Source organism: Lygodium microphyllum, chromosome 25 (genome assembly GCF_053477565.2).
Source record: "Lygodium microphyllum isolate KBCC chromosome 25, Lygodium_microphyllum_v1.1.10, whole genome shotgun sequence".
Lineage (NCBI taxonomy): Eukaryota > Viridiplantae > Streptophyta > Polypodiopsida > Schizaeales > Lygodiaceae > Lygodium > Lygodium microphyllum.
In genome coordinates this window covers 99,988,720-100,016,174 of record NC_141159.1, presented here as the reverse complement: position 1 = coordinate 100,016,174, position 27,455 = coordinate 99,988,720, and the positions used below count along the sequence as shown (strand labels likewise).

Sequence of the window (27,455 nt, the reverse complement as noted above, 5' to 3'; positions counted from 1 at the left end):
GAAGCCATGCAAGTTGAGTGTAGGCTACCAATAGGTACCCAAAATCAATATATGCTTAAACAATGGGATCCTATGCAAAAGCATCACATCCAATGGGTTATGGAATAATTTCTTTTGTTTATCAAATACAAACATGTATATACACATTTGTACACATGCACACATAAGGTGAAGATAGATAAGATACAATAGGAAGAAAAAGAAAGGAGAGAAAATAAAAATGACAAGAGGGAGAGAGAAGATACACATTTACGAGACCACACAAATAGACACATATGTATTAACCACACATATACATAAATACATACACATATGCTTTGTATATGTGTGCATACACACACACACACATATAAAGCATAAGAAAAACAAGAATAGGCAAAAAGAAATTTATTACACATGCAGGCATACACCCCCCACACATACACATTGATTATATATTAATTATTAACTATTTACTATTATTATATAAGTTATACTTAATCTATAATCAATACACATATGTATAATAATGATTGATTTATTATTTAAAATATTTATGTATAATATTATATATATATGTACATTTATAATTATATATTAATTTGCTAATATATAAATTAATTATAAATAAAATATGTAAAATGTATACATATATAATATATATACTATAATTATTAATAATTTAATACAATCGTTTGAATATTAACAACTTATTATATTTTAATTAATGTGTTATACATATGTTATTAATTATTAACTATTAATTATGAGAGAGAGAGAGAGAGAGAGAGAGAGAGAGAGAGAGAGAGAGAGAGAGAGAGAGAGAGAGAGAGAGAGATGAGAATAATAAGAAGAAATTCTCAATATAGTTTATGGGTTGTCAAATTTATGTGATGTTATTTGCACAATATGTGAGGATAACATGTATACCATGATAGACTCAATTTAAATAGAAATAGAGATTAAATGTATTTGCCATTGAGAACATTTGAGAAGTGGTGATCTCATCAATGTTGGTCTCTCGCTCCGTATACATTAATGAATGCCACATCCCCATTTGCATTCAACATTGTATTGGTCGAAGTTGCCAAAGCTTTCCAAGTTCGGATCATGTTTCTTATATCAACCTCCCATGAACCCTTTTGCCACATGTAATTATTATATAATTATAAGTTGTAATATTAAATAATAATATATTATTTTAACTCATTATTATTATATTTTAATTATCTTTCATGTATTACTTTGCACAATGATATTCATTACACACACACACACACTTCAATGTACTTGATTCCATGTATAATAATTAATATATAGAATGATACAATAATGTAATGTTATAGGCTTAGCATGTGAGGATAATAGGCATGCTAAGATAGGCTTGATGTGAATAGAAATCACCATTAGTTGTATTTGTTTTTGAGAAATAGAGAAATGGCCATTAGGGTTTTTGGAGATACAGTTTAGGCTTGATCTTGATAATTTTTGTCTTTCACTCCCTATATATCAATGAGTGCCACATCCCCATATATTGCATTTTTGTGCATTTAATATTGTCTTAGTCTAAGTTGCCAAAGATTTTGAAGTTTGGATTATATTCATTATATCAAACTTTCATGAACTATCTTGCCACATGAAATGATGCTTTCGAACCTCAATGCAAAGCATCGAGAGAACACCGTTGCAAAGCACTAAGAAGCACCAAGAGAATCTAGGCATAGAGCACTTAGTTTTTTTTTAAATTTAGATATATGACATGATATTTGAATTGTTGAGCATGTGCATGCAACACATACATGCTCTTAAAACATCTACAAATACACATGTACGATTAAAAGTGGAGTTGAATTTTCAAAACTTAAACATATTGAATGGGATGAGATAATCATTTTAATGGTTGAATGTGTTCACTGACCAACCAATTAGAAGGCTCCCAAGCCTATGTAGCACAAAGAGGAGAAGTTTGGTATTTAAAAAACAGAGTTGAATTTTGGAAAATTAAACATATGGAATGGGACAAGATAATAATTTGAATGGTTGAATGTGTTCCCTAACCAACCAACTAGAAGGCTCCCAAGCTTATGTGGTAGAAGGATGAGAAGTTTGGTATTTAAAAAATAATTAGGGTTTTTTCTTGAAGGGTGAGTGGGGTTTATGTTAATTTTCTATCATCACACACACACACACACACACTCTCTCTCTCTCTCTCTCTCTCTCTCTCTCTCTCTCAATTGGACATATGATATAAGTGTGTGTTCAATTGAGAGAGACACACTTATATCATATGTCCAATTGAGAGAGAGAGAGAGAGAGAGAGAGAGAGAGAGAGAGAGAGAGAGAGAGAGAGAGAGAGAGAGAGAGAGAGAAACCCTTACTGTGCAAGAAAAAGCCCTCTTTATTTTTTGGATAGCAAACTTCTTGTCCTTATGCCACATAGACTTGGGAACCTTCTGGTTGGTTCAAGATTCCCAAGGCAAAGCTCTGAGTAATATGATAGATAGATTTCTATCACTCTCTCTCTCTCTCTCTCTCTCTCTCTCTCTCTCTCTCTCTCTCTCTCTCTCTCAATTGAACACACACACACACACACACACACACACACACACACACACACACACACACACACACACACACACACATCTTATGTTCAATTGAGAGAGAGAGAGAGAGAGAGAGAGAGAGAGAGAGAGAGAGAGAGAGAGAGAGAGAGAGAGAGACCCCTACTCACCCTTTAGAAAAGAGCTCTCTTTATTTCTTGAATACCAAACTTCTCCTCGTGCCACATAGGCTTGGGAGCCTTTTGGTTGGTTTGGGATCCCCAAGGCAAAGCTCTAAATAATATAATAGGTAGAAGAAAATATATATAAACTTTGGAAGCAACATGAAACATTACAGCTAGTAACCATCAATGTAGGTTCATATATCCTATTAGATTTGTTATAATTGTAAATTAGATTGTTTTGGCATATTAATAAAGTGGTAAAAGAGGTTAATAAGTCATGCAACTAGGAAAGCGGGGAAAATGAAGATAATACTTGAAACACCATATCCAAGAAAGGAACTCTAACTTTAGGAAAATGGAAGATAAAACCTAGAATACATATAGGAGAAAGTTTATTTCCTCAAGAGGTAGAAATATTTTATTTGGTCCTATCCATTATTCTCTTGTATGCCATAATAGAATTTCATTCAAGGGAAGTTTTGTCTCGTCCAAAGAAGCCACCACAAGGCACATGCTTCTCAAATCTCCATTGGCCAAAAAGCATTCAGTTTGGATTTTCTTATCTGGGTTGGGCCATTTGCCTTGTGGTCCCTTCCTTTGAGTAGCACATAAACATTTGGCAAATTTTGGTTTGGTTCATGATTCTTCATTGTATTGACTATAGGTAAGATTAAGAGAATTAATCTAGTTGATGCCAAATTAAAGATGAATGGTCAAAGTTTCTCTATCCAAAAGTTACTAACTCGTAGTCAAGTTAAATGATGCTAAAGAAATGTTTGTCCTTGCAATGGCCATCTATGAGGATGATTGGTGAATGAGAGGAGATAAGGTTTGAACTCGTGATTAAAGAGTAAGTGAAGAAGATAGCTAGATGTAGAATGCATTTACCAATCACTCATGGTCTACCTTAATCTTGTCTTTGAGCTTAGCTTATTTCATATTCTTCAAATACTAATTTTGTTACGCGACATTTGGAAGCATTTACCTTTTATAAATAAAATTTTTTGATAGCATTAATACTTTTTGCCTTCAACAACAATTGTAACATGTGAAAAATTGCATGTGAACCTTTATATTGTAAAGGATATTGTAAAGGGATGACATTATACTAACTTCCCCTACAAGTGAGGGAAACAATAAATGCTAAACATAATCAACTAGTCTTCATAATGAATCAAAATTATAAAGGTTGGAACCTTAATCTGGTGCTCATCTTATGTCAAACCCAAACATGATTGTTTTCTTTAATGCGAAGATAGCACCATTGAAGAATGTTCACAACAAAGCTAGGTACACAATAAAAGGCTTTTCATGACATGAGTATGCTCACTAATGGGACATTTTGCAGGGCCAAAAAAGTGAGCTTGCATGGGAAAAGGTTCTTGAAATCCACATTTTTGGAGACCCAAGAAACGGCTTATTATTAGGGTTTAGCTAAGTATTCCCTTTCGGCCAGATGTGACAGAACGTAAAGCCTTTTGTCCCGTCGAAACCAGGAGAAGGGACGAGGAAGACGGCGACAAGACTGGATAGCCATATAGCCTTCACCAAAGCCATGGCCAGAGCCGGACATGAGGCATCTTGAGAAGAGATGATCTAGTCAAACAGAGCCACAACCATCGCCATCAAACGGATACCCGTTCATAGTGAAGCTCGTACAGCTGAGTAACATCCAGGCTCCCGCCCTTTCGCTGTTGTGACAATGCACCAGAGATGGAGGTGAGCACCATTTTCCTCCACTGTTTCCTCTGAAACTCAGCAACAGAATTACATCACAAGCACAGGGATACGTCCAGGAGGTGAGCACCATTTACGTCCACTGTTTCCTCTGAAACTCACCAGCAGAAGTACACCACAAGCACAGAGATACGCCTATCATTCCGTCGTCATCTCTCCCTTTGATAAAAAGTCTTTCCTTTTGCCGCTCAGGCGGCAATGGTGCGAACGCTCGATTCCTCTATTGCAGTCGCCGCGCGAGGCATTTCCTCGTTTCTTCTCATAGCGTTCTCCCTCATCATGCCGTGAAAAGAAAAGTTCGTTGTCCTGTGTGTCCTGCTCCCTTGTGTATAGCTTCTGCACTTACATGCGTCATGTGCAGCCAAATGCTTTCATCTTCCTCCAAATACTGCAGTGAAGTGCCGTTGCATTTGGAGCCGGACAGCTGCAACCAGAGAGCCTGCTTGTATATAAAAGGCTCGACCTATTCTGTCTTTTCGAGTTGTATCGTAGACCAAAAGATCAATCCGCACCTCCCAAGATGGAGAAGTAGGCCTTCATTAGCCGTTTATGCAAGTTCGTCCACCAATTCATATTCAAAGGGAAAACCATCGAAAACTTCATCATTCTCTGCAGGATCCGACACGTATGCCCGTAGATGGCAGGATGATCTCACCATTCAGCAAAGGTACGGTGACGGTACAGCTGTGGAGAGGGAACTCCCTTCTGGTGACACGTGGCAGGATGCAGATACATACAACGAAGCCAAAATAAAGGTAGTTGGTGTAGGTGGAGGTGGCTCAAACGCAGTCAACAGAATGCTTGAAAGTGAAATGAAAGGTGTAGAGTTCTGGATTGTCAACACAGATTTACAAGCATTGAAGATGTCACCATTACCTGTACAGAACAGGTTGCAAATTGGAACACAGTTGACCAGGGGACTTGGAGCTGGAGGCAATCCTGAAATAGGGATGAGTGCAGCTGAAGAGAGTAGAGTCCTCATTGAGGAAGCAGTTGCAGGTGCAGATATGGTGTTTGTGACGGTATGTACCATTCCTTGCACTATCTAATTGGAACGACAAAACTTAATTTCAACTTTGTTCCTGTATGTCAAGTCTGTTCTGCATCATGACGAGAGCTCTCAAAGACTTTTGTTTCTTGTCTAATGTTTTTACGGGAACCTTTCTGAAGTGTGATAACCTTGCGATGGCTGTTGAAAGTGGGCAGGCTACATTTGTTTGATCAAGGTTTTGGTGTAGTTTTGATGTATAGTTTTACAACCCATCCAAATTTTTACATCAATGGCAATATATTACAGTGTAGCACAGGCTACAGCCCATGGATGATGGTGCATGCACTTCTAGTTCACACTCTCATGCCTAACAAATGATATTAACCATCATGTTAGCACCTTTTTTTGTGGGTTTAAAATTAGGAAGTTATTGAATTTAGTGATGAATTTTTAGAGACACTTGTGGACTTTGTCTATGAAAAGTCAATAGCCTTTATCAGATGCTTTTGAAGGCTTACCTAGATATATTACAATCAAGATGAGATACAGTATGGCCAGTGTTTTGCTTTTGCAGGCTGGCATGGGTGGCGGGACAGGCAGTGGGGCGGCTCCTGTCATTGCTGGGGTTGCAAAGTCCCTTGGTATCTTAACTGTTGGCATTGTTACCACTCCTTTTTCTTTTGAAGGTCGTAGAAGGGCACAACAGGCTCAGGAAGGAATTGCAGCCTTGAGATACAGTGTCGACACACTGATTACTATCCCCAATGATAAACTGTTAACTGCAGTGTCTCAGTCCACTCCTGTTACAGAGGCTTTCAACTTGGCGGATGACATTCTTCGTCAAGGTGTCAAGGGCATCTCTGACATTATCACGGTATGCCATCAAGCACAATAGTTGCCTAGGTGCAAGCCAATCTTCATTGTTTCTGCACATAATTAAGAATCTCATGGTAATGCAGGTGCCTGGCCTTGTGAATGTGGATTTTGCTGATGTTCGTGCTATAATGACTGATGCTGGCTCATCTTTGATGGGTATTGGTACTGCAAGTGGTACTGGTCTTACTTTATCCATTCACTCGGTCTATGTGTGCTCAAACATACTTTTTGTATACATGAACTGAAATATTCTCTGAAATGTAAAATAAGTCTTTGTCTATTACAGTGGCCATGTATTTGTGCCTAGATTATCTTCTTATGCCTTTGGTTTTTATGTGAGTGCATGCCATCTGCGCATGATTTGGGAGCTGAAAGTAGAGGGATGCTCTGATTTAGATCCTTCCTTTGCTCTTGGACTAGAGCGAGGTTATTTCTTCAAGTACTTCTCTTGGGGTACGAGGTCTTCCCAAAGTATGGACACATGGTATATCCTTTGTGTTTCCCCTCTGTATCTGTATTAGGGCTGGAAGATGACTAAACTAGCCTTCCTTCTTGGCAAGGGTGGTGAACTTCCTGATTTACCGCAAATTACAGCAGGCAATAAATACAAACAAATGTACAAACCTGAAAATGTAAATTTTACCAATTAGTCTTGGACCATGGCTGAACTATCATTGGCATCCAATAGCACTTTGCTGTTCATAAAAACTAGTTGAATACCATTGATGATTGATGATCATCAGCTGAAAACCAGCAATTGATGATCAATCTTTGATGATCATAGTTTGATGCAAACATATAGTTTCAAAGCTCTAGTGAAAACCATACCCATTTGCATACCAAGTACAAGGACTAGTAGATCACCTTATGGTAAACATAATGTTAGCAAACAAGACCTTGGATGTCCATCATGTGCAGCCTTGCGTAATGCAAGAGCTGACACTTCAACTCATAGAAGGTTGGCAATTGGGGCAATGAGGTAATGTGTCGAAGGAAATGGAAATATTTTTCATGTAGCTTATTAAAAAAGAATGTAACTTGATCGTCATCTGACTTTGGAGAGCCGCTAGGGGTAAACTCAGCGAGTAATTGTTGATATTCGGCCAACTTGACTTTCAAACCATCTCTTCCTTAATGAAAAACTCTTGAAACTCAAAGTTGAGATTGATATGCCAAGTGCGATCTTGGTTGCATAACGGTCAATGAGATGACTCTAATGCTCAGATGTGAGGGAAAAATGTTGTAATTGAGAGTGGAACTTAGAAAGTAACTCTTGTATGAACTTATTATTGGTTGTGGCATTGTAGGCTCTCCATCGTCAGATGTACTTAAGGTGAGCTAGTCAAGGGTCCCGCATGGGCTCTAGATTAACGATGAGGTTTCAAAAGTCCTTTAGATTCAAGCACTTGTTGCATGAAGTTTGACCAAGTGGTGGAATTTGACCCGTTAAAATGAGTCATATTCGTGAAGGTATTCTTGGTTGTAATAGGAGTGGTAGTGCTAGAGGATGGGAAAGGTGTGTACGGAGGGGAAGTGGAGTACACTTGAAAATTAATCCTAGAGTGCCAACGTGGAAAGTGTGCACAGTGAATCCAAATGTGGAAATTGTGAAGAAATACCCTAACATAGAGATACAAATAACACCGTACGACAAAGCACAGACTTATAGAAGAACACAATTAGGGTTAGGGTAACTCAGAGACAATGAACACATAGAATGAATGAAATGATATGACTATTGAATACACAATGCTCATGTAGCAAACACACTATGCGGCGAATGAATATTGAATCTCGAACTCCTGTATCTCTAGAATTAGGGCAAGGGTAATGAGCTGATGAGTGTGTTGTACTTTGAATAGATCCCAAACTGCAGCAAGGTAGCCTCCGAGTGTCAAATAACAATAAATGTAGCCCGTGTGTGGTTGGACTTGATGTAGACGGCAGTCTAGAGAGAGTGTGCTGTAAACGCAGGCTGAGAAGAGAGAATCTGCAAATGCAGGTTGAGGAGAGAAAATCTGTAAATGTAGGTTGAGACAATGATGGCGACAGTGAGAGGAGAGAGAAAATTGGCAGGGTTGTAGTTGGAGCTTGCAATTGTAGCAATATGTTGATATGGTAGACTGTACGATAGCTAGATGGATAGACAACAACAGTCGTTTGGTTGGAAACAACAACAAAATGATGGCGAACAAACAATAGTAAATGTAGCCTTTGTGTGGTTGGACCTGATGGAAACGACAATCTAGAGAGAGAGAGAGAGAGTGTTGTAAACGCAAGTTGAGGAGAGAATCTGCAAATGCTGCAAATGCAAGTTGAGGAGAGAAAATCCATAAATGCAGGCTGAGATAATGATGGCGATAGTTGGAGAAGAGAGAAATTTGGCAGGGTGGCAGTTGGAGCTTGCAAATGTAGCAATATGCTGACGTGGCATGCTATATGACAGCTGGATGGGTAGATAGCTACAGTTATCTGGTTGGAAATATCAACAAAATGATGATGGAGAATTGGAAACAGGTGCCAGATAAGTGAAGATTGCAATGGACAGCTTAGATTACGATGTCCTCTGCGAACAAGGTGTGGGTAGGAAGCTGAAAACACTTGAAACTTGTCAAAACGAGATTAAGATTGAATGGATAGCAGCATACCCATTTATAGAAAGTTTGGACTCTCCTAAGTGAGTTTGTGCTTATGGGACACAGATACTCTATAGGAATGCATTTCTTTTAAATAAACAAGGTTTCTTCCTTAATTAACTATTTTTTGGAGTTGTTTAAGTGGAACTAATGCATTTTTAGATCAATACCCTCTCTCAGGCCAAACAATGGTGCCATGAGAAGTAGGCCAACCAAGCCTCCTTAAAAAAAGAAAAAAACATTTACCCCAAGGTGTCCCACCCTAAAATAGCCAAAGCATCGGACAAAGGGTGCGTGTCAAGTGCTTGGTGGCTTACTAAGACTACAGAGGCGATGGTTATCTTACCAAGTGAGCCCAAGTGATTACCCCAGAGAAGCGAGGGCATTGGACAAAGGGTGCACGTCAGCTGCGCAGTGGCCTACTAAGTCCTGCAAAGGCGGATGGATTAACTATGGACTTTTTTTTGGGGGGCTTTGTAGTTTCGATAGATTTAACATTGAGGTTTTCAATCAATTTTTGTTCTATTGAATATCTATGTCCCAAACGGAAGAGCGATAGGGAATGGTCAGACTGAAGACCTTCACAAAACAAGCATACTATTTCTACCATTAATGGGGTCAATGAAGAAAGAAAATGCTTAAGGTGTGGGTGACATAAATATAGCCAAGATGTGAAGCAAGCAAGATAAGCAAAGCAAGGCAAGCTAAGGAGAACTGCCTTGGAGACTGCCATGTGCAATGCCACGAATACGGTGGATCCAGAGTCGACGGGAAATAAAGAATATAATACAAATATGAGAACTCAAATGTATGCTCGGGAAATGGAATCCATATATTAGACATAAGACTGTCGCATACAATAGTGAGTCACTGGCTGCATGGGCATTGGCACCGGCTCCTCTCTCCACGGGAACTCCAGGTGGTGAATTGACCAACTGAGGAGGAGGAGCCCAAAATAAATAGATACAAATAATGCCACAAAATGTGTCAGGTCGGCCAGCATTTAATGCTGGTCGGTTAGCAAGAAATGCCCAATGTGACCATAAAATGGCACAATAAAAAATGCCTAAATAACCTAAATAATGTGCCCAAGCCTATGCAGCTCAGACTCACACACGAGTTGACATATCTGCTAATACCCTCTCTCAGATCATGGGTGATCTGATACAATACAACGGTACAATGAGAATGAATCACCATACAACATAGAATCACCAAGTAGAACCATGGATACCCAAGGAATGGGTGATCAAGCCACCACCAAGATGTCTCGTAGAGAACCTGATGTCGATGTCAATCGTACCAGCTCCTGAAGATAGAGAAGATCATAGTAGCTCTCAATGTCTGTCAACAATGCCACTGATGTAGCACACGTAACCATCTTGTCACCAATGCCGTAGTGCATAAATGACCATGGATTTCCCTTCTTTGGCCTGACTGCCAAAATGTCCCCTCACGTGAGCTCCAGACAAAAGCCACCTGCTCTCTGTCAAAGAACCAGTCCATCATGAACCTGAATGTCAATCCTAGCATCGTACCAGCTCCTGAAGATAGAGAAGATCATAGTAGCTCTCAATGTTTGTCAACAATGCCGCTGATGTAGCACACATGACCATCTTGTCACCAATGCTGTAGTGCATAAATGACCATGGATTTCCCTTCTTTGGCTTGACTGCCAAAGTGTCCCCTCACGTGAGCTCTAGACAAAAGCCACTTGCTCTCTGTCAAAGAACGAGTCCATCATGAACCTGAATGTCAATCCTAGCTTAAGGATTTGTACCTACCAGACTGCGATTGATGCATTAGGGATGTCTCTCATTGGATCTTGTGCATCTGTATAGAAATATAGATGAGGCATGACTGCCCCATCTCACTACCCTCTCACACTTCCTCTCTAGCATTGGAGAGTCCCGAGGAATGACCTCATCACCACCACTAGAAAGCAGTTGAGGAAGGGGCCACCAAGCCCTTCCAACGATCCAAAGATCTCTTCTGCGCCTTGGACTTCGCCTTGGCCGGAGGAGCCGAGTCGGAATTTGAGGGATGACTCGTCGGAGGAGTCCGCATCCGGCTTCGTCTTCTGCTTCTTTTTCTTCTTGGAAGCCACTAACTCTTTGCAATCTTTCTGCAAGTGGCCCTTCTTGCCACAACGACTGGGCCTTCAACTTCTTCATCTTCAAACCCCTCTATGAAGTTGCAAGAGCCTCACTTGAACCTCCATAATGTGATGGAAGCCTCCCCTGTAGTCGCAAAGTCGCCTCATGCTCAAGTAGCATTGATGACATATGAAGAAAATTGACAGGAGTCGTAGATGTTTGCGCTTGTAAAGCATTCGCCACTCCATCAAACTCCCAAGGAAGCTTGTAGAGTACTGCACCAACAAGATGTGCCTCTGATAGGGTAGACTGCATAGTGAGAAGCCGGTCCTAGAGTTGGGCAACTCCAAGTAGGAATGATTGGATTATATCTTTGGGTTCAAACTTTAGTTGCTGGGGCTGGCCATAGAGAGTAATGGCCCTCATGGTGGAAGGAGCCTCGTACATCAACTGCAACTTTGACCATATGTCTGACGCTGTCCTGCAAGAGGTGATCGCCGGTAAGACTTCTTTGGAAATACACCGAAGTAAGGCTGAATAAGCACGGGCATCATCCGAATCCCATGTACCAACAAGATTTTGTCAGAAATGGTGCAGCAATGGAAGCATAAACAACATGCTGAAATAAATTGTTGAAACACAAGACAAGAGAAAGAATAAACACAAATATAGATGAGAACTCAGATGTATGCCTGGGAAACAGAATCCATTTCGAACACGAGACAATAGCATACAATAGTGAGTCATTGGCTGTGTGGGCACCCTGGCACCGGCTCCTCTCTCCTCAGAAGAATCCACAAATGATGGCTGTAATAATGAAGAGGAGTAGGAGCCCGGCAATATATAGGCATAAAATGGGGGGAGCATTAAATGCAGTCGACCAGCATTAAATGCTCCCTAGCCCTAAAAAGGGCACCGGAAAATGCTAGTAAAAATACTATAAAAATGCTGTAGCCTCTGCAGCACAAACTCACCCTGAGCTGACTAATCTGCTAACAGATGTGCCTATAATAGTGTAGACTGCATAGTGCGAAGTTGGTCCTAGAGTTGGGTAACTCCAAGTAGGAATGATTGGATTGTATCTTTGGGTTCAAACTTCAGTTGTTGGGGCTGGCCATAGAGAGTAACGGCCCTCATGGTGGAAGGAGCCTCGTACATCAACTGCAACTTTGACCATATGTCTGAAGCTGTCCTGCAAGAGGTGATCGCCGGTAGGACTTCTTTGGAAATACACCGAAGTAAGGCCGAATAAGCACGGGTATCATCCGAATCCCATGTAAGCATTACCTCCTCATGGTTCTCTTCATCAAAATCAGATGGACAGGAGAAGGCTGTTGAGGACGTGCCATAGCTTCGCCAACCACATACCATAACCGCTTTTGGATAAACCAGGCCTTCATCACTGCACTCCACATGTAATAATAAGGTCCATGGAGCTTGTCATCAGTGGATGTGCATGGAGGAGCCATTCGTAGAGGATTGAGAAAAGAACCATGTAGCTTGTCATCAGTGGATGTGCATGGAGGAGCCATCTGTAGAGGATTGAGAAAAGAAGCAGAGAAAAGAAGGGATTTGGAGAGGGAACACAGCCAAAACACGAGCATAGACTGAATGCAAGAGTTCACATACAATATAACCCAAAATCTGATCAAAATAAGACAAAAGAAGCAGAGAAAAGAAGGGATTTGGAGAGGGAACACAGCCAAAACACGAGCATAGACTGAATGCAAGAGTTCACATACAATATAACCCAAAATCTGATCAAAATAAGACAAAAGCTGCTGTAAAAAGTCAAGAAATCAGTCAAAAACCGCCAAAAACAGCAAAAATGGCTTGAAGGTATAGTCGCCTAGTCAAGAAGGAGCTAGACATAGACTGAGAACTACCACAAACAAGCTGGAAAACTGTCGAACAATCATGAAATCAACAAAAAAACACAGCAAGAGCACAAATCCTAGAATTTGACACCATGTCAGAAGTGGTGCAACAATGGAAGCGTAAACATAAGCTGTAATAAAATGCTGAAACACAAGACAAAAGAGAAAGGGAAAGAAAGAACACAATACAGATGAGAACTCTGATGTATGCTCGAGAAATGGAATCCATATATTAGACACAAGACTATTGCATACAATAGTGAGCCACTGGCTGCGTGGGCACTGGCACCGACTCCTCTCTGCATGGGAACTGCATGTGGTAAATTGACCAACTGAGGAGGAGGAGCCCAGAATAAATAGACACAAATAATGCCATAGAATATGTTAGGTCGGCCAGCAATAAATGCCCAATATGACCATAAAATTACACAATAAAAAATGCCTAAATAACCTAAATAGTGTGCCCAAGCCTCTGTAGCTTAAACTCACATATGAGCTGACATATTTGCCAACAAGTAGATGGCCTTGGTGGTGCCATCGAAGAGAGTCCTATACTAAGCCTTGGCTGGGGAAGTCGCCACCATCTCTTGCTTACGGTTATACCAAGAAATGGGAGCTATGCCCAAGATGAATAGATAGCTGCCATGGGAACATCGGGTGTCAGGATCTCTTGCCTAATCAGAATCAATGTACCCTTATAGAGGCCATAAGAATAAGTACATCGTAAATAACACCACACGGAGACATGTAATCCAATGTGACATCCTAGGTGCTGTGAAATACTGATTGAAAATGTTGAGTAAGTTAAGTTTGGCCTAGTATGAATTAACCAAAGAAGTTTTTCTACAATAGACCTATAGGTGTCATGAGGACATGTATTTTTGAAACCTTACTTAACATGTGGATTAATTTTTAATCACATGGTTAAGTAAATGTTGCACATGTGAGGTGTAATTGGGATTAGAGTAAATTTATGAGTTTGAGACCCGAGGAAATCACGGGATATCAAAGGTAAAAGTTGCTATAAGTTATGCCGCACAGGTACTTGAAGGTATCTGGTGCCAATTGTTGGCCTAGGTCATTCATTTGGCCATAAGTGTTAGTTGGTGACACTAGAGAAGTGGTGTTTAATGGTACTTAATGCTAATCTGATAGTCAAAGATGGCACAGAGACACTCAAGTATGGAAGTTGCCTAGCCAAGTTGATTATTGGCCAGTCAGATAATGTTTCAAGGCACCAAAATAATTATTAGATTAATTTTCAGTATTTAAAGATTGAAAATTGATATTTAATTATGGATAATGTTGAAAAAACCATTTGGGAAGGTTGGCACTTGTCAAAAATGCCCAAAACGTCTTTAGAGGTTGGAGAGAGGCAGTAAATGAAAGAAAGTCTGAATTTTCTCTCTCCTAAGCATAATACATCACCAATGTGAAAAGCCTCAACATTTCTGCAGTGAATCTGCTCCAATTGCATAAATACATCATCCCGAGCATCAAGTGCGGGGTAATGTTGCAGAAATTCCACAATTTTTGCAAAAGCCCCGAATTTCGGGGTCTAATAGTGCACAATTTCAAAGAAATTGGCTCATCCAAGCAAATATTTCACTTGTATTTGAGAATTCCTAAAAATTTCCAAGGCATGTGTATTCAATATCTGCAATTTATGGTCCAAAGGTCATTGCAATATGTGTCACGCACCAAATTCGGGAAAGGCCCCAAATTTTAAGACACAGATTTGCACAGATTTGTACACTATGCTTGTATGTGTGAATACCCGGTATAAGGGGAAAATTAGATGAAGTAAATCAAAGAAAAGTAGGCCGTTGACCTTCTGTCTTCGCGTGTCGTTCGTGCGGCCGAAAAGCCTTGTCGCCCGTCACGTTGAAGCCTTCCGTTCTTGTCACGCAGTGGTCGTCGTCTAGCCCTGTCGCGCAGCAGCGTTGCCTTTTGCCCCGTCAGGCAATAACGTCGTGCAGCTGCCGCCTGTCGATCAATAATGTCGTGCAATTGCCTGTTGATTAGTAATGTTGCGCAGCAGCCACCTGTTAGTTGTCAGTCCATTTGATGCCGTCTGATGCCCGTTATGCTTGCACGTTACGCCCGACCAGTCACTCGACTTGGTGCCTGCTCGTCTACTCCTCAACAGCTTGCGTGAGCCATATGCTCTGATACCAGTTTGTAGAGGCGAAGCAGAAGCAGATAGAGAAAGAGAGTTGAGAGCATGCACAGTAATCGATGACTCAGAGCTGAACAGTGTTTTGACAGTGATAGTGTGAGAGTGAGTCGTCGGATAGGTGTGTACCAGTGTGGTATACACAAAGAATAAAATAATGTATCTATACTTAGGATACAATATGCTTACACTTGTTAGGGTGGGTTCACATGTGTGAAGTAATATATACACAGGAGAGTGTGTAAAGGGCCTTTACATCCAACAATGTGATGAGGTGAGCCTTGTGTTAAGCTAAAAATGCATTAGCTTTACTAAAATAGCCCCAAAACATGCTTAATTAATGAAGAAACCTTGTTTATTTAAAAGAAATGCGTTCCTAGGGAGTGTCTGTGTCCCATAAGCACAAACCCACTTGGGAGGGCCCAAACTTTCTATAAATAAGTATGCTGCTCTCCATTCAGTCCTTAATCTCGTTTTTGTAGGTTTTAGGTGTTTTCAACTTGCTGTCCACACCTCTCTTGCAGAGGACATCACAGTCTCAGCTATCCCTTGCTGTCATCTACAGTTTGGCGCCTATTTCCAGCCCTCCACCTCCTGTTTGTTGTTTCCAACTAGGCGACTACTACTGACCACCTGTAGAGCTGTCGTACAGTCTACCACGTCAGCATACTGCTGCGTGTGCAAGCCCCAGTTGCCGCCAGCTCAGTTTTCTCTCTCTTGATTGCTGTCGATGCAGTTTTTTTTACTCCTGACTGTTGTCACTGCAATTTTCTCTCCTGTCTATTGTCGCCATCATTTTCTCTCTCCTCACAGCTATGGTTGACAACTTTCTCTCTCCTTAGTGTGTCGCAGCAGATTTTCTCTCAAATACTTGTGTTTGATGTTTTCTCTCTTTTGTAGCTTGCGTTTTTAGTCATTCTCTCTCTTGCACTGCCATTTGCATCGGATCTAGCCTTCCTTGGCTTTGTTTGTTGGTTCTCGATATCCAGAGGCTGCCTTGATGCGATTCGAGATCCGTTCAGAGTATGACACACTCTCAGCTCATTACCCTTGCCCTAATCCTTGAGATACAAGAGTTCAAGATTCAGTATTCATTCAGTGCATAGTGTGTTTACTGCATGGGCATTGTATATTCAGTAGTCATATCATTTAATTTATTCATTGTATTCATCGTCTCTGAGGAGTCACCCTAACCCTAACCGTGTTCTTTTATCAGTTTGTGCTTTGTCGTACAATTGTTATTTGTGTTTCTATGTTAAGGTATTTCTTTACACCTTGTACTTGTCTAAAGTCCCATTAGCCTTTAGCTTGGTCCTAAAAATCCACTTCGTCCTGATGACTTTCTTGTGGCTCGCACAATCTACCAATCTCTAAGTCTCATTTAGGTCAATACTCTCTAGCTCCTTTTCCATGGTCTCTCGCCATTGAGGGTACTAAAGAGCCTTTTGCTTAGCTGTAAACAACGACGCAAATGATGCCTCAAGTGCAAGCCCGACAAATCTTCTAGATCCCTTCGGAGTGGAATCCGATGGTAATATTCTCAAATCCCAAATCGTTTTTTGGTGCCAGCGAGGTAATGGTTTTTATGGAGGGGGCTTGGGAGCTAAAAAATCTGCAGGTAAGTCATGAGAAAGTAGTAGATCATGCTTAGTAGATATGATTTCCAATGATATGAAAAGAGGAATGAGATCGGAATCCGGTGCAGAAGACTGTATGATATCCCTCTTGCAAAGATGACGTCTTGTTCAACCGAAGATCGAACAAACGGTAGGCTTTCGCTTTGGAGAAGTATGCGATAAAGATAAGGAGATGAGCTTAGGGAGTGAGCTTTTCTATTTTATCAATAGGTGTGTGTGTGCACGATACTTGAAGATTCTAAAATGTGATATGATAGGCTGAGAGCCAAAGTATGTCTCATACGGGGTTTTTTGAGGAAGAGCTGTAGTTAGGTACCAGTTGAGGATGCATACCGCAGTGTTAGCAGCCTCAACTATAGGTGCTTAGGGAGCTCTATTGCAAACAACATAGAGCGTACCATTTCCATGATTGTCTGGTTTCTATGCTCGACGACTCCATTTTGAGAGGGGGAGTCAGCAGAGATGAGTTGGTGAGAGATGCCATGCTATTGTAGAAACTCAGAAAACTCGTGAAAGATGAACATACCACCGCTATCATTCCTCATGCAACCAACACGACGACCTGTCTAGGTATGAACTAGCAACTCCTAAGTAGAGAAATATGTAAAAGCATTGGACTTACGCTTGAGGAAGTACACCCACATGTATCTTGAATGATCATCCACTATTAAAAAGAAATATAGCGCGTTGTTCAAGGTGCCAGTGGATGTTGGCCCACAAAGATCAATGTGAATCAATCTATAAGAGGCGTCTCAGCTCTATGTATAGACTGTTGAGGGAATGGGATACGGTCTTGCTTCTCGAGCTGACATGCTTTATAGACATCTCAAGCTAGCTTCAAGCAAGGAAGGCCCTCAACCATCTCACAGCAAGACAAGTCATAAATAGAGTTGTAGCCAAGATGCTCTAGGCAGAAATGCCAAAGATGCTCATTGTTCGTAGGCTCCCAAGATGTGGCTAATGCTTGGAAGCTATGGAGCACGAAGCTCTTTACTGTTGACTTGGTAAAAAAGTGGATCATGTGGTATAGGCCATTAGGCTGTGACTCATTGTGAGCAATCGTTAAACTAGTATGAGAGTCAAGGACCTCGGTTGTGGTTGTTATAAAGAAAATTGCTTGCCCCAACCGGCAAAGCTGCTGAATAGGTAACAAGTTCATTCAAGGTGAGGGACATAGTATACATTGTGTGGTGAAGTTAGATCCGGATCCTTGTCAGTGGCAAAACTGACACAGCCTTGAGTCTGGATCTTGACCAAGGAGCTGTTTTCTACACAGACCCGTCCGGTTGCAAGGGCTCGGGTACGGAAGATATACTCTATAGGAGTCATGTCATGTATAGCTCCACTGTCCACAATCCAAATATGTGCTAATGTTCTCGGCTATTACGAGTGGCCTTTGCAATAACCGCGTTGGGATGCAACTCATTGATGTGGACGAGACTCATATTGGATGTCTCTACGGAGACGATGTGGGCCTCTGTAGACCATTCAGACAAGCCCTTTGGAGTTGAGAATGTTGTTGATTGAGATGGCTGACTGGTGGCAGTGTGGGTCTGACCTTTCGATTGCCTTTGGCCATCACCTTGCCTTTCTTGATGGGGATTTTTTGATTGAGAGGCGAGGGTTTGTGACTTGGGCTTTGGTGTAGTGCCTCTTGCCTTTGATCGACACTCATTGTCAAAATGGCTAGTCTTTTGACGATGTTGACAATACCTATTCTTCTTGGGTACATCGTGCCACCCGGGTTTGAGTTGAATACTGAGAGTTTCCTTGTGATGCCCTTGCTTGATTTTGATTTTGATTGAAGTTTGATTTCGTTTATCCTTTCATTGCTGCCCTTCTGAGAATGAGCAACAAGAGTCCCCTTTGAGGGATTATTTTTACGAAAGTGATTGAATAGCTGTACATAATGCAATAATTGACACTCAAATTCATAGAATGTGGATGAATTGGTCAAAGAAACCACTTGTTGCCCAAAGTTGAAGTATTTATGTGGTAGCTTGTTAAGAAATAATGTGACCTGATCGTCAGAGGACTTAGGAGTCCCTATAGTGAAGAATTTGACAAGGAGATGCCGATCCTCAGACAACTTGACTTTCAAGTCATCATGGTTAGAGATTTTGAAGTTTTAAAGCTCATGGTCAAGATTTATTTGATAGGTCCTATCCCGAGCCGCATAACGGTCAGTTAGGTGTGCCCATCGCTTTGACGCTAAGTCAAAATGCTGAAGCTGAGAATGAAACTCAGACAATAAGCCTTGCATCAGCTCGACAATAGTGGAGGCATTCTTAGCCTTCCATGAGCGGACAACCTCGTATGAAATAAGTGTAGGATCGGGTTGGGGTTTTAATCCCTGCACAAGATTCCATAGGCTTTGTGAGTCAAAGACATGTCTCATTAAGTTCAACCAAGTTGTAAAGTTTGACCTGTTAAAACGAGTCTTGTCATTGAATGCATGCTTGGTGAAAAATGAGGTAGAACCATGGGTGTTGGAAATGTGGAGTAAGATGGATGTGGAGGATAAGATGGTGGTGGTGGAGGTGTCTCATTAGGAGGAGAGGGAAAAGATGGGTAGGGAGAAATAGGCTGGTAGTGTCCAATGAGTATCGATTGATGTGGAGGTATGAGAACATGAATGTTTCTACAAGGTGCGGGTGGAGGTGGAGGCATTGGGACATATAAGCCCTATCCAAATGTTGATTGAGACATATAGCATAATGACCAGAGGCTCCATTAGGTAATGCCTTGGAGGCAAACTGTGGCACCAACAATTGATTCACACTGGGAGAGACTGAGGGGAACATCAAGGTTGCAATGATCCCGAAAGTGTGTGCGAAAAAGGTGGAACGCCATCCAGCTGAGAAAGAGATGAGGTCTTAACGGCTATGTGTAAGTTTGAAGAGCCCCTCGTTGTGGTGAATGAAAACATATGTGATCCTATATGAGATGCAACATGCGGTGCAATTAATGGAGACTGAAAGGATGTGGCAACGGAATAAGAGGGTGGGATGGGAGGAACATTAAATGGATTTGTGATAGCTCACAGTCTCTTGCTTCAATTGCTTACCTACTCCTGAGTTTATAAAGAAGTATCTGTCTTTCTCATTACTCATAAACCTGAAATTGTTTTGTATACGTCTTTCATCACGAAAATCATCCATACCAATAGGAGAAGAAGAAGCGTCATTAATAGAATCTGAAATGGTAGACATGGCACTAGAGAGAATTAGTATGAACGCCATGGAGTGTACTCTATACCAGTTTTCACTTGTGGATGGCCACTCCTAAGTGGAGATTTTGTTCTTCTTGCATGATCAATAGATTGGTGCATCGAATCTAAAGGGTGAAATTTAGACTTACCTTCTATTTGCTACTAGGCTCTATGCATCAAAATGAGATCGTACTCAGTAGTAGTGATCTCGTAAAGTCGTGGAACTCCATGGTAGTCGAATGTCTATCCAGCCATGTTGGAAGCTTGTGAAGCAAGCTGTAAGGCCCACTTCAACTCGTTCCTTGATGGATTTAGCTTGGATGTGAGCAGTAGTGCAAAAGTAGTTTTTGAAATTATCTGCCCTTTTTGTTGTTCTTGCTTCTTATGTAGAGCTTTTAGATCAAGGCCTAGGTTTCTCTCAGAGAACTTGGCTTTGAATCCATGTGAAGAAATACCCTAACATAGAAATACAAATGACATTGTATGACAAAGCATAGACTGACAAAAGAACATAGTTAGGGTTAGGGTAACTTAGAGACAATGAACACAGAGAATGAATGAAGTGATATGACTACTGAATGTACAATGTTCATGTAGCAAACACACTATGCAATGAATGAATTCTGAATCTCGAACTCTTGTATCTCGAGGATCAAGGTAGGGTAATGAGGTGGAGAGTGTGTCATACTCCGAACGGATCCCGAATCGTAGCAAGGCAGCCTTCGAGTGTCGAACAACAGTAAACGTAGCCTCTGTGGTTGGATTTGATGCAGACAACAGTCTAGAGAGAGAGTATGCTGTAAACACAAGATGAGGAGAGATAAAATTTGCAAATGCAGGCTGAGATGATGATGGCGACAGCTAGAGGAAAGAGTAAACTAGCAGGGCAGTAGTTGGGGCTTGCAAAACGCAACAATATGTTCACGTGGTAGGCTGTAGGATAGCTGGATGGGTAGACAGTACCAGTCGGTTGGCTGGAAACACCAGCAAAATGATGATGGAGGGCTGGAGAGAGGCACCGGATGAGTGAAGTCTGCAATGGACAACTTGGACTGTGATGTCTCCGCAAACAAGGTGTGGGCAACAAGTTGAAAACACCTAAAATCTTGCAAAAACGAGATTAAGATTGAATGGAGGACATCATACCTATTTATAGGAAGTTTGGGCCCACCCAAGTGGGTTTGTGCTTATGGGACATAGACACTCTTTAGTAACACATTTTTGTTAAATAAACAAGGTTTCTTCCTTAATTAAGCATGTTTTGGGACTGTTTAAGTGAAGCTAATGCAATTTTTGGTCAACATGAATAGACTAACTAGGTATGGGCATGGTGATTGCATGAGTAGTCCATAGAGGTGGGATAGGGACTCATGGAGCAGATGGAACTTCTTGCATAGGAGTGGCCCATGGAGTGTGTGATGATGCATCATAAGCAGAGGATGGGAATCTTTGTGTCTGGAAGGTCGATAGATAAAGAGGTGAGTCTCTAGGGGAAGTTGGGGGGATATCCATTACTGCTGTCCCAAGGTGAAACAAAGTGCTTACATGTCATAATGTGAAAGGCACAATGTTATAGGGGTGGTATTCTCCCTAACGATGTACCAGGGTGCAAAGAGGTAGTGTAGTAAAAGCAATTTTGTGTATCACCTTGATTTGATATCAACCACTCTTCAGATCAATACGTTTAAAAACCTTTGAGTCTCTTAGACAGTTCAAAATTGTCATTAATTTAAGGAATCAGAAATTGATTTTTTATAATGATTTTGTGAAGGGCTCGATAATCAATACATATTTTGAATGTGCCATTCTTCCTCTAAACAAAAAGAACTGGTGAACAAAATGGTAAGCTACTTGGTCAGGTTAGTCCATGATTGAGTAAATCTTTGATTTGCTTTCTGATTTCTTGTTGGGAGTTGCTCACATGGTATGGTGTTATATTTGGAGAGAGAACCAGATGGAATAATATCGATATGGTGGTCTTTTGGTCTTTCTAGGGAAAGTTAATAAGGAAGATCTTTCGAAAGATAATCTTTATACTTTTCTAAGAGTTTAAGTTTCTCTTCAATTTCATAATTTATGTTATCTTTCATATCGCTAATATAAAGTAAACAACATTGAGCATAATTCTTAATTACCCTAGAGGACTTGCATATAGTTTACCATAGGTATGTTGTTTCCAGATGCTCCAACATGAATCTCATACTTCTTGTGTTTGTTGGTGAGTTCTACCTTCTTCTTTTGATAGCAAGAATCACATTATAATCATTAAGATCTGCAATATAGAAGGTATTTTCATCGTTGTAGCCTTCACTTTCATCAGCATTTAAAGCTTGGTAAACTTTAGTGGGGTCTTTATCTCTTCATTCCTTAATGCAATCTCTTTAGCCAACTCCAAGAAAATGAAGTTTTCATTTGCTTCAATGTCTATTAGGAATAGTGTTTCCTCACCTTGTAATTGTCTCTAAGCTTTTAATAGCTTGCACATCTTCGGAGTCTAATTTGTATTTGCAACTACGTTACTAACAGCATAGATTGTCACTAGTGACTTGGACTTATTGTCAAAACTTTACTTTGTTTTTTGTTGGACATTGCTTTGCTATGTGGCTTGTTTGTTCACATTTAAAACACATCCCTTCATTCATGAAGTGTTGCTTTTCTTCTTTAGAAAGTTGCTTGGCTTTTGTGCGTGGATTAAAGCGATGCTGCTGTTTTAGTTCTTCTTTAGGAATTGAAAACTCCTTATGATCAGCCACTCTTTTATTATTATTGCTTTGGAATGATTTGTTGCCATTACGCTCCATTTTCCATGTTTTAGCATGGTCAAAGAGTTCCTTGAGACTTGCCCAATGATAATGATTAAGAGCAGTATGAACTTTAAAATGCAAAGCTCCTTGGAACTTCCTAAGCTTTTCAGAGTTGCAAATTTTCTTAAAATGTTGGACCTTCAAGACTAGCTTCCAAAATCTCTTTGTGTAGTCATCAAGTGGCCTAGTTTTCCTTTGCCATAGCTGATTCCATTCCATTTTTTTACATCTCTTTTGAAACGATTAGGAAGTAAGTGGCCTTATATCATGCGAACAAAGGAGAGCCAAGATTCTGGGGCAGCATGATTATATTCTAATCCCATCCATCAAGTGTGGACTAGGTTGGTCAAATGTAAAGATGCAAACTTCATCTTTTTTTGCTCTATACTTCTCATGACCATATAAGATTTAAAATTGATGAATAAACTTAAGAAGAAGATCATGATTACTAAATTTGCGCTTCTTTCAGGTCGAGATAGTGACATAGTCTTTTTTATCTTATGTCTTTGTCCATGACCGGATCTTAAGATTGAAGATGATGAAATGGTTGATGGGGTTGAAGATGGAGACTAGGGTAAAGAATCTTGATAAATTTGTTAATGGCGAGATCTGCCACAAGAAGAGGATGGGCTTTGATAGGATCTTTTTCTTTGCCTTGAAGTAGAATGGGATTTTCTCTTGTTCTACTACGCCTTTGGGAAGTGATTAGGCTTTTTGATAGATTGCATTCAATGCAAGGGCTAAAATCAAACAAACTTATAATTATAAGCTCTACTAGTGTTGGGGTGAGGATCAAGCTAAGGCTTTGATACCATTGTAAACGTCTCGAACAAATGCTTAAAGTTGAACATGATAAATTACAAGCATGGAAATGTGAAAGGAATGGAAATAAGATTGAGGGTTGAAGATGGGCATCGTAAACGCCCTAAACAATGTAGTATGCTTAACAATTATGATATTCTTTTGTTTTCAATACTTAATATTTCAAGAAATGGAGAGAAAGAATATCTAAATTTGATTATGACAATTTACAAGTATGGAAATGCAAAAGTAATGAAGACAAGATTGAGAGTTGAATATGGGCAACCTTTCCAAGGAATTTATTTTTGCTTAAGTTAAGTCCTTAAGGAAAGATCTTAGTGAAGTGAGTGATGCGCTGCGGAGATGCAATGTCCGGCGATGAAATGTCAGGTAAAGAGCAAAACACGTGAGCAACAGCAGCGAGTGAGAGCGAGAGATGCAAGATGTTCTTGGGTACAAATAGAGTGTGTACCACTTTAGGTTTTTAGATAGATATATACGAAAGTACAAGTGTGCTAAGGGTGCGTTCACACCCGTGCACATATAAAAGGCATGATGGCCCTTTATTCCCAACAACCTCCCACCTAAAGGCAATGTGCCTTAAGAGGAGAAAAGAATCAGCTAAGTCTAAGTATGTACAAAGCTGAAATACATATATCTATCCAACTCCCATCATCTGTCGGCAATGAGCAAACCGCTCTGCTGGAAGACCCTTCGTGAGAAGATCTGCAGGATTATCATCTGTATGCACTTTGACAAGCTCAATGCTCTTGCTGTCAAGTACATCTCTGATGAAGTGATACTTCACCTGTATGTGCTTCGTCTTTGCATGAAAGACGGGATTCCGTGCTAGCATGATAGCACTCTGACTATCACAATGAATAATGGGTAACGCTGTAATGCCAAGATCTCCCACCAGACGTGAAAGCCATAAAGCCTCCTTGCATGCCTCAGTAGCAGTCACATACTCTGCCTCTGTAGTAGACAATGCAACACACTTCTGTAGCCTGGAGATCCAAGAGACTGCTCCTCCTGTGAAGGTAAACACATACCCAGAAGTGGACTTTCTACAGTCCGCATGACCAGCATAGTCTGCATCCGTAAAGCCAACGACAGATGCTTTCTGCTTTCCAAAGCAGATGCACAAATCACTTGTGCCTTTGAGGTATCTCATAATACCTTTCACTGGTTTCCAATGCTTTTTGCCAGGGTTTGCCATATATCTGCTAACCACTCCCACTGCAAAGGCAATGTCAGGACGTGTAGCAACCATAGCATACATCAAGCTGCCAACAGCTGAAGCATATGGAATCTTGACCATTTCAGCCTTCTCATCATTAGATGTAGGGCTGTCCTCTGCACTGAGTTTCACATATGGAGGCAATGGAACACCAATTGGTTTCCCCCCCTCCATATTGAAACGTTGTAAAACCTTAGAGACATACTCCTATTGAGATAGAAAGAGTAATCCTTTGGACCTATCTCTGAGTATTCTCATGCCAAGAATGTGATTTGCATCACCAAGATCCTTCATGTCAAAGCTGCCATGAAGACTTTGCTTCAACGAATCCAAGGCATGAGTATCCCTTCCAGCAATCAGCATGTCATCAACATACAGAACCAAGATAATTAGGCTGCCATCTGCGGCCTTCTTGGTGTACAAGCAGTGATCCACTTGACTTCTTTGAAAACCTTGAGACTGCATAAATGTATCAAATTTATGATACCATTCTCTTGGTGCTTGCTTCAGCCCATACAAACTCCGTTTGAGCTTACATACCATCTTCTCTTTGCCTTTAGCCACAAACCCTTCAGGCTGCTGCATATATATGTCTTCATGCAGATCACCATGTAAAAATGCAGTCTTTACATCCATCTGTATGAGCTCCATATCTTCAGCTGCAACCAAGCCCAAAATGGTTCTCAATGTAGTCATTTTGACTACAGGAGAGAAGATCTCATCAAAATCAACTCCATGTTCCTGCTTGTACCCCTTAGCAACCAATCTGGCTTTGTACTTTGGCGAGGAACCAGAAGTGACCTTCATCTTATAAACCCATTTGCATGGAAGCGTTTTCTGCCCTTTAGGCAATTGCACCAAGTCCCAAGTGCCGTTTTTCTCAAGAGATTCCATCTCTGACAGCATGGCTTTATACCATTTCTTGCTGTCCTGTCTGTCCATTGCTTCCTTGAAGCATGACGGCTCACCACAGTCAGTGATCATGACATAATCAGCCACATTATTTGCACCAGGAACGAATCTGTCGGGCTGTCTAGTAGCCCTAGACGATCTCCTAACCCAATGATCATTGTTTGCTGGCTGTTCAGCCTGCATATTATCATTTACAACTTGCTGTCCTGGCATTTCAGCCTGCAAATCAACATTAACAGCTTGCTGTCCTGGCTGTTCCTGCACATTTAGTGGCTCATCATTATGGGCAATGGCTGGCTGATCATTTCCAGCATCATTTTTTGCATTCGCAGGTTCATTTACAGCAGGTATTTGCTGCTGTACAGCGGGCACATTTTGCTGCCAAAAGGTACTTCTTCCCGGAATACAACCCTACGAACCTCCTCAGTCTTTTCGGGCTGTTTATGCATGCGACCTTCCCGGAAGATAACATCATTGCTGCGCACTGTTTTCCTTTTCACGGGATCCCACAATCTATACCCCATTTCACCCTCGTCACCATATCCTAGGAATATGCATTTACAGGACTTTGGCTCAAGTTTGCTACGGTCTTTCTTACGAATGTGCACAAAAGCCTCGCAGCCAAACACTCGTAAATGAGCATAAGAAGGTGGCTTGCCCGACCACGCTTCCTGAGGGACTCTCCCCCCCAAAGACCTGTTTGGTGACCGATTGATCAAGTGAACGGCTGTCATAACAGCCTCTGCCCAAAAACCATGGGGTAATGCAACATGAGACAGCATAGTACGGACTTTATCCTGTATAGTCCTGTTCATACGCTCTGCAACTCCATTCTGGGGTGGATTATGAGGGGCAGTGAGCTCCCTTTTTATCCCTTTGCTGTCACAAAATGCCTGAAAGGCCTTGGACACATATTCCCCACCATTGTCAGAGCGAAGACACTTAAGTGTCTTATCAGTCTGATTTTCAACCAATGCCAAGAAGTTTTTAAACTTGTCAAGTACTTTATCCTTGCTACGAATGGGGTAAACCCATACCTTCCGTGTAGCATCATCGACAAAGGTGACAAAGTACTTCTTCCCCCCCAAAGACAATCCTGGCATCTGACATACATCTGAATGTACTAACTCTAGAGGTGAAGATTTCAAAGAAAGAGATTTCTTATGAGATGTCTGCGCATGCTTACCATAGACACAATGATCACAATGCTCAAAATCAGCATAACGGAGACAAGGCAAGTAACCCAAACGAGAAAGAACTTTCATTCCTGTTTGACTCATGTGTCCTAACCGGCCATGCCACAAAGAAACACTTGGCTGCTCGGTTACTGCGACAACATGGTCACGCACACTAGATACATGAAGAGGATACAGAGTATCACTCTTTGGACCCCTGGCAATGACTCTAGATCCTGTACTGATCTTCCATTTTCCATCGCCAAATGTGGTATGATAACCATCATCATCTAGCTGCCCAGTACTGATTAAGCTCTTCTTGAGCTCAGGTACATGACGAACATTCTGAAGAGTAAAGACAGAACCATGCTGAAACTGAAGCTGCACACTGCCAATGCCTGCAATATCACATGCTGAGTTGTCCCCGAGATGGACAACACCATGTCGACCGCCTGTATAATCGGAAAACCAATCTCTGTAAGGGGTGACATGAAAGGAGGCACCCGAATCTAAAATCCAGGTATGCATGTCATCAGCCGAATCGGCAACCAATGCATGGGCATCAAAACATGAAGACACGAA

At 41.0% G+C, this 27,455-nt stretch overlaps 1 protein-coding gene across 2 annotated transcripts in view; it reads left to right on the top strand.

The window, feature by feature from the left end:
• Positions 1-4,102: 4,102 nt before the first annotated feature.
• LOC148014554 (cell division protein FtsZ homolog 2-2, chloroplastic-like) overlaps positions 4,103-27,455 on the top strand; it is a 37,375-nt gene continuing 14,022 nt past the window's right edge. Inside the window, exons 1-3 of one of the 2 annotated variants that reach the window (XM_087666231.1) lie at positions 4,103-5,463; positions 6,007-6,306; positions 6,392-6,482. In XM_087666231.1, coding sequence (XP_087522357.1) covers positions 4,795-5,463; positions 6,007-6,306; positions 6,392-6,482 — 1,060 coding nt within the window. In that variant the 5' untranslated portion in view covers positions 4,103-4,794. The remainder of the gene's footprint in view (positions 5,464-6,006; positions 6,307-6,391; positions 6,483-27,455) is intronic. The other variant, XM_087666232.1, reaches the window with a different exon arrangement.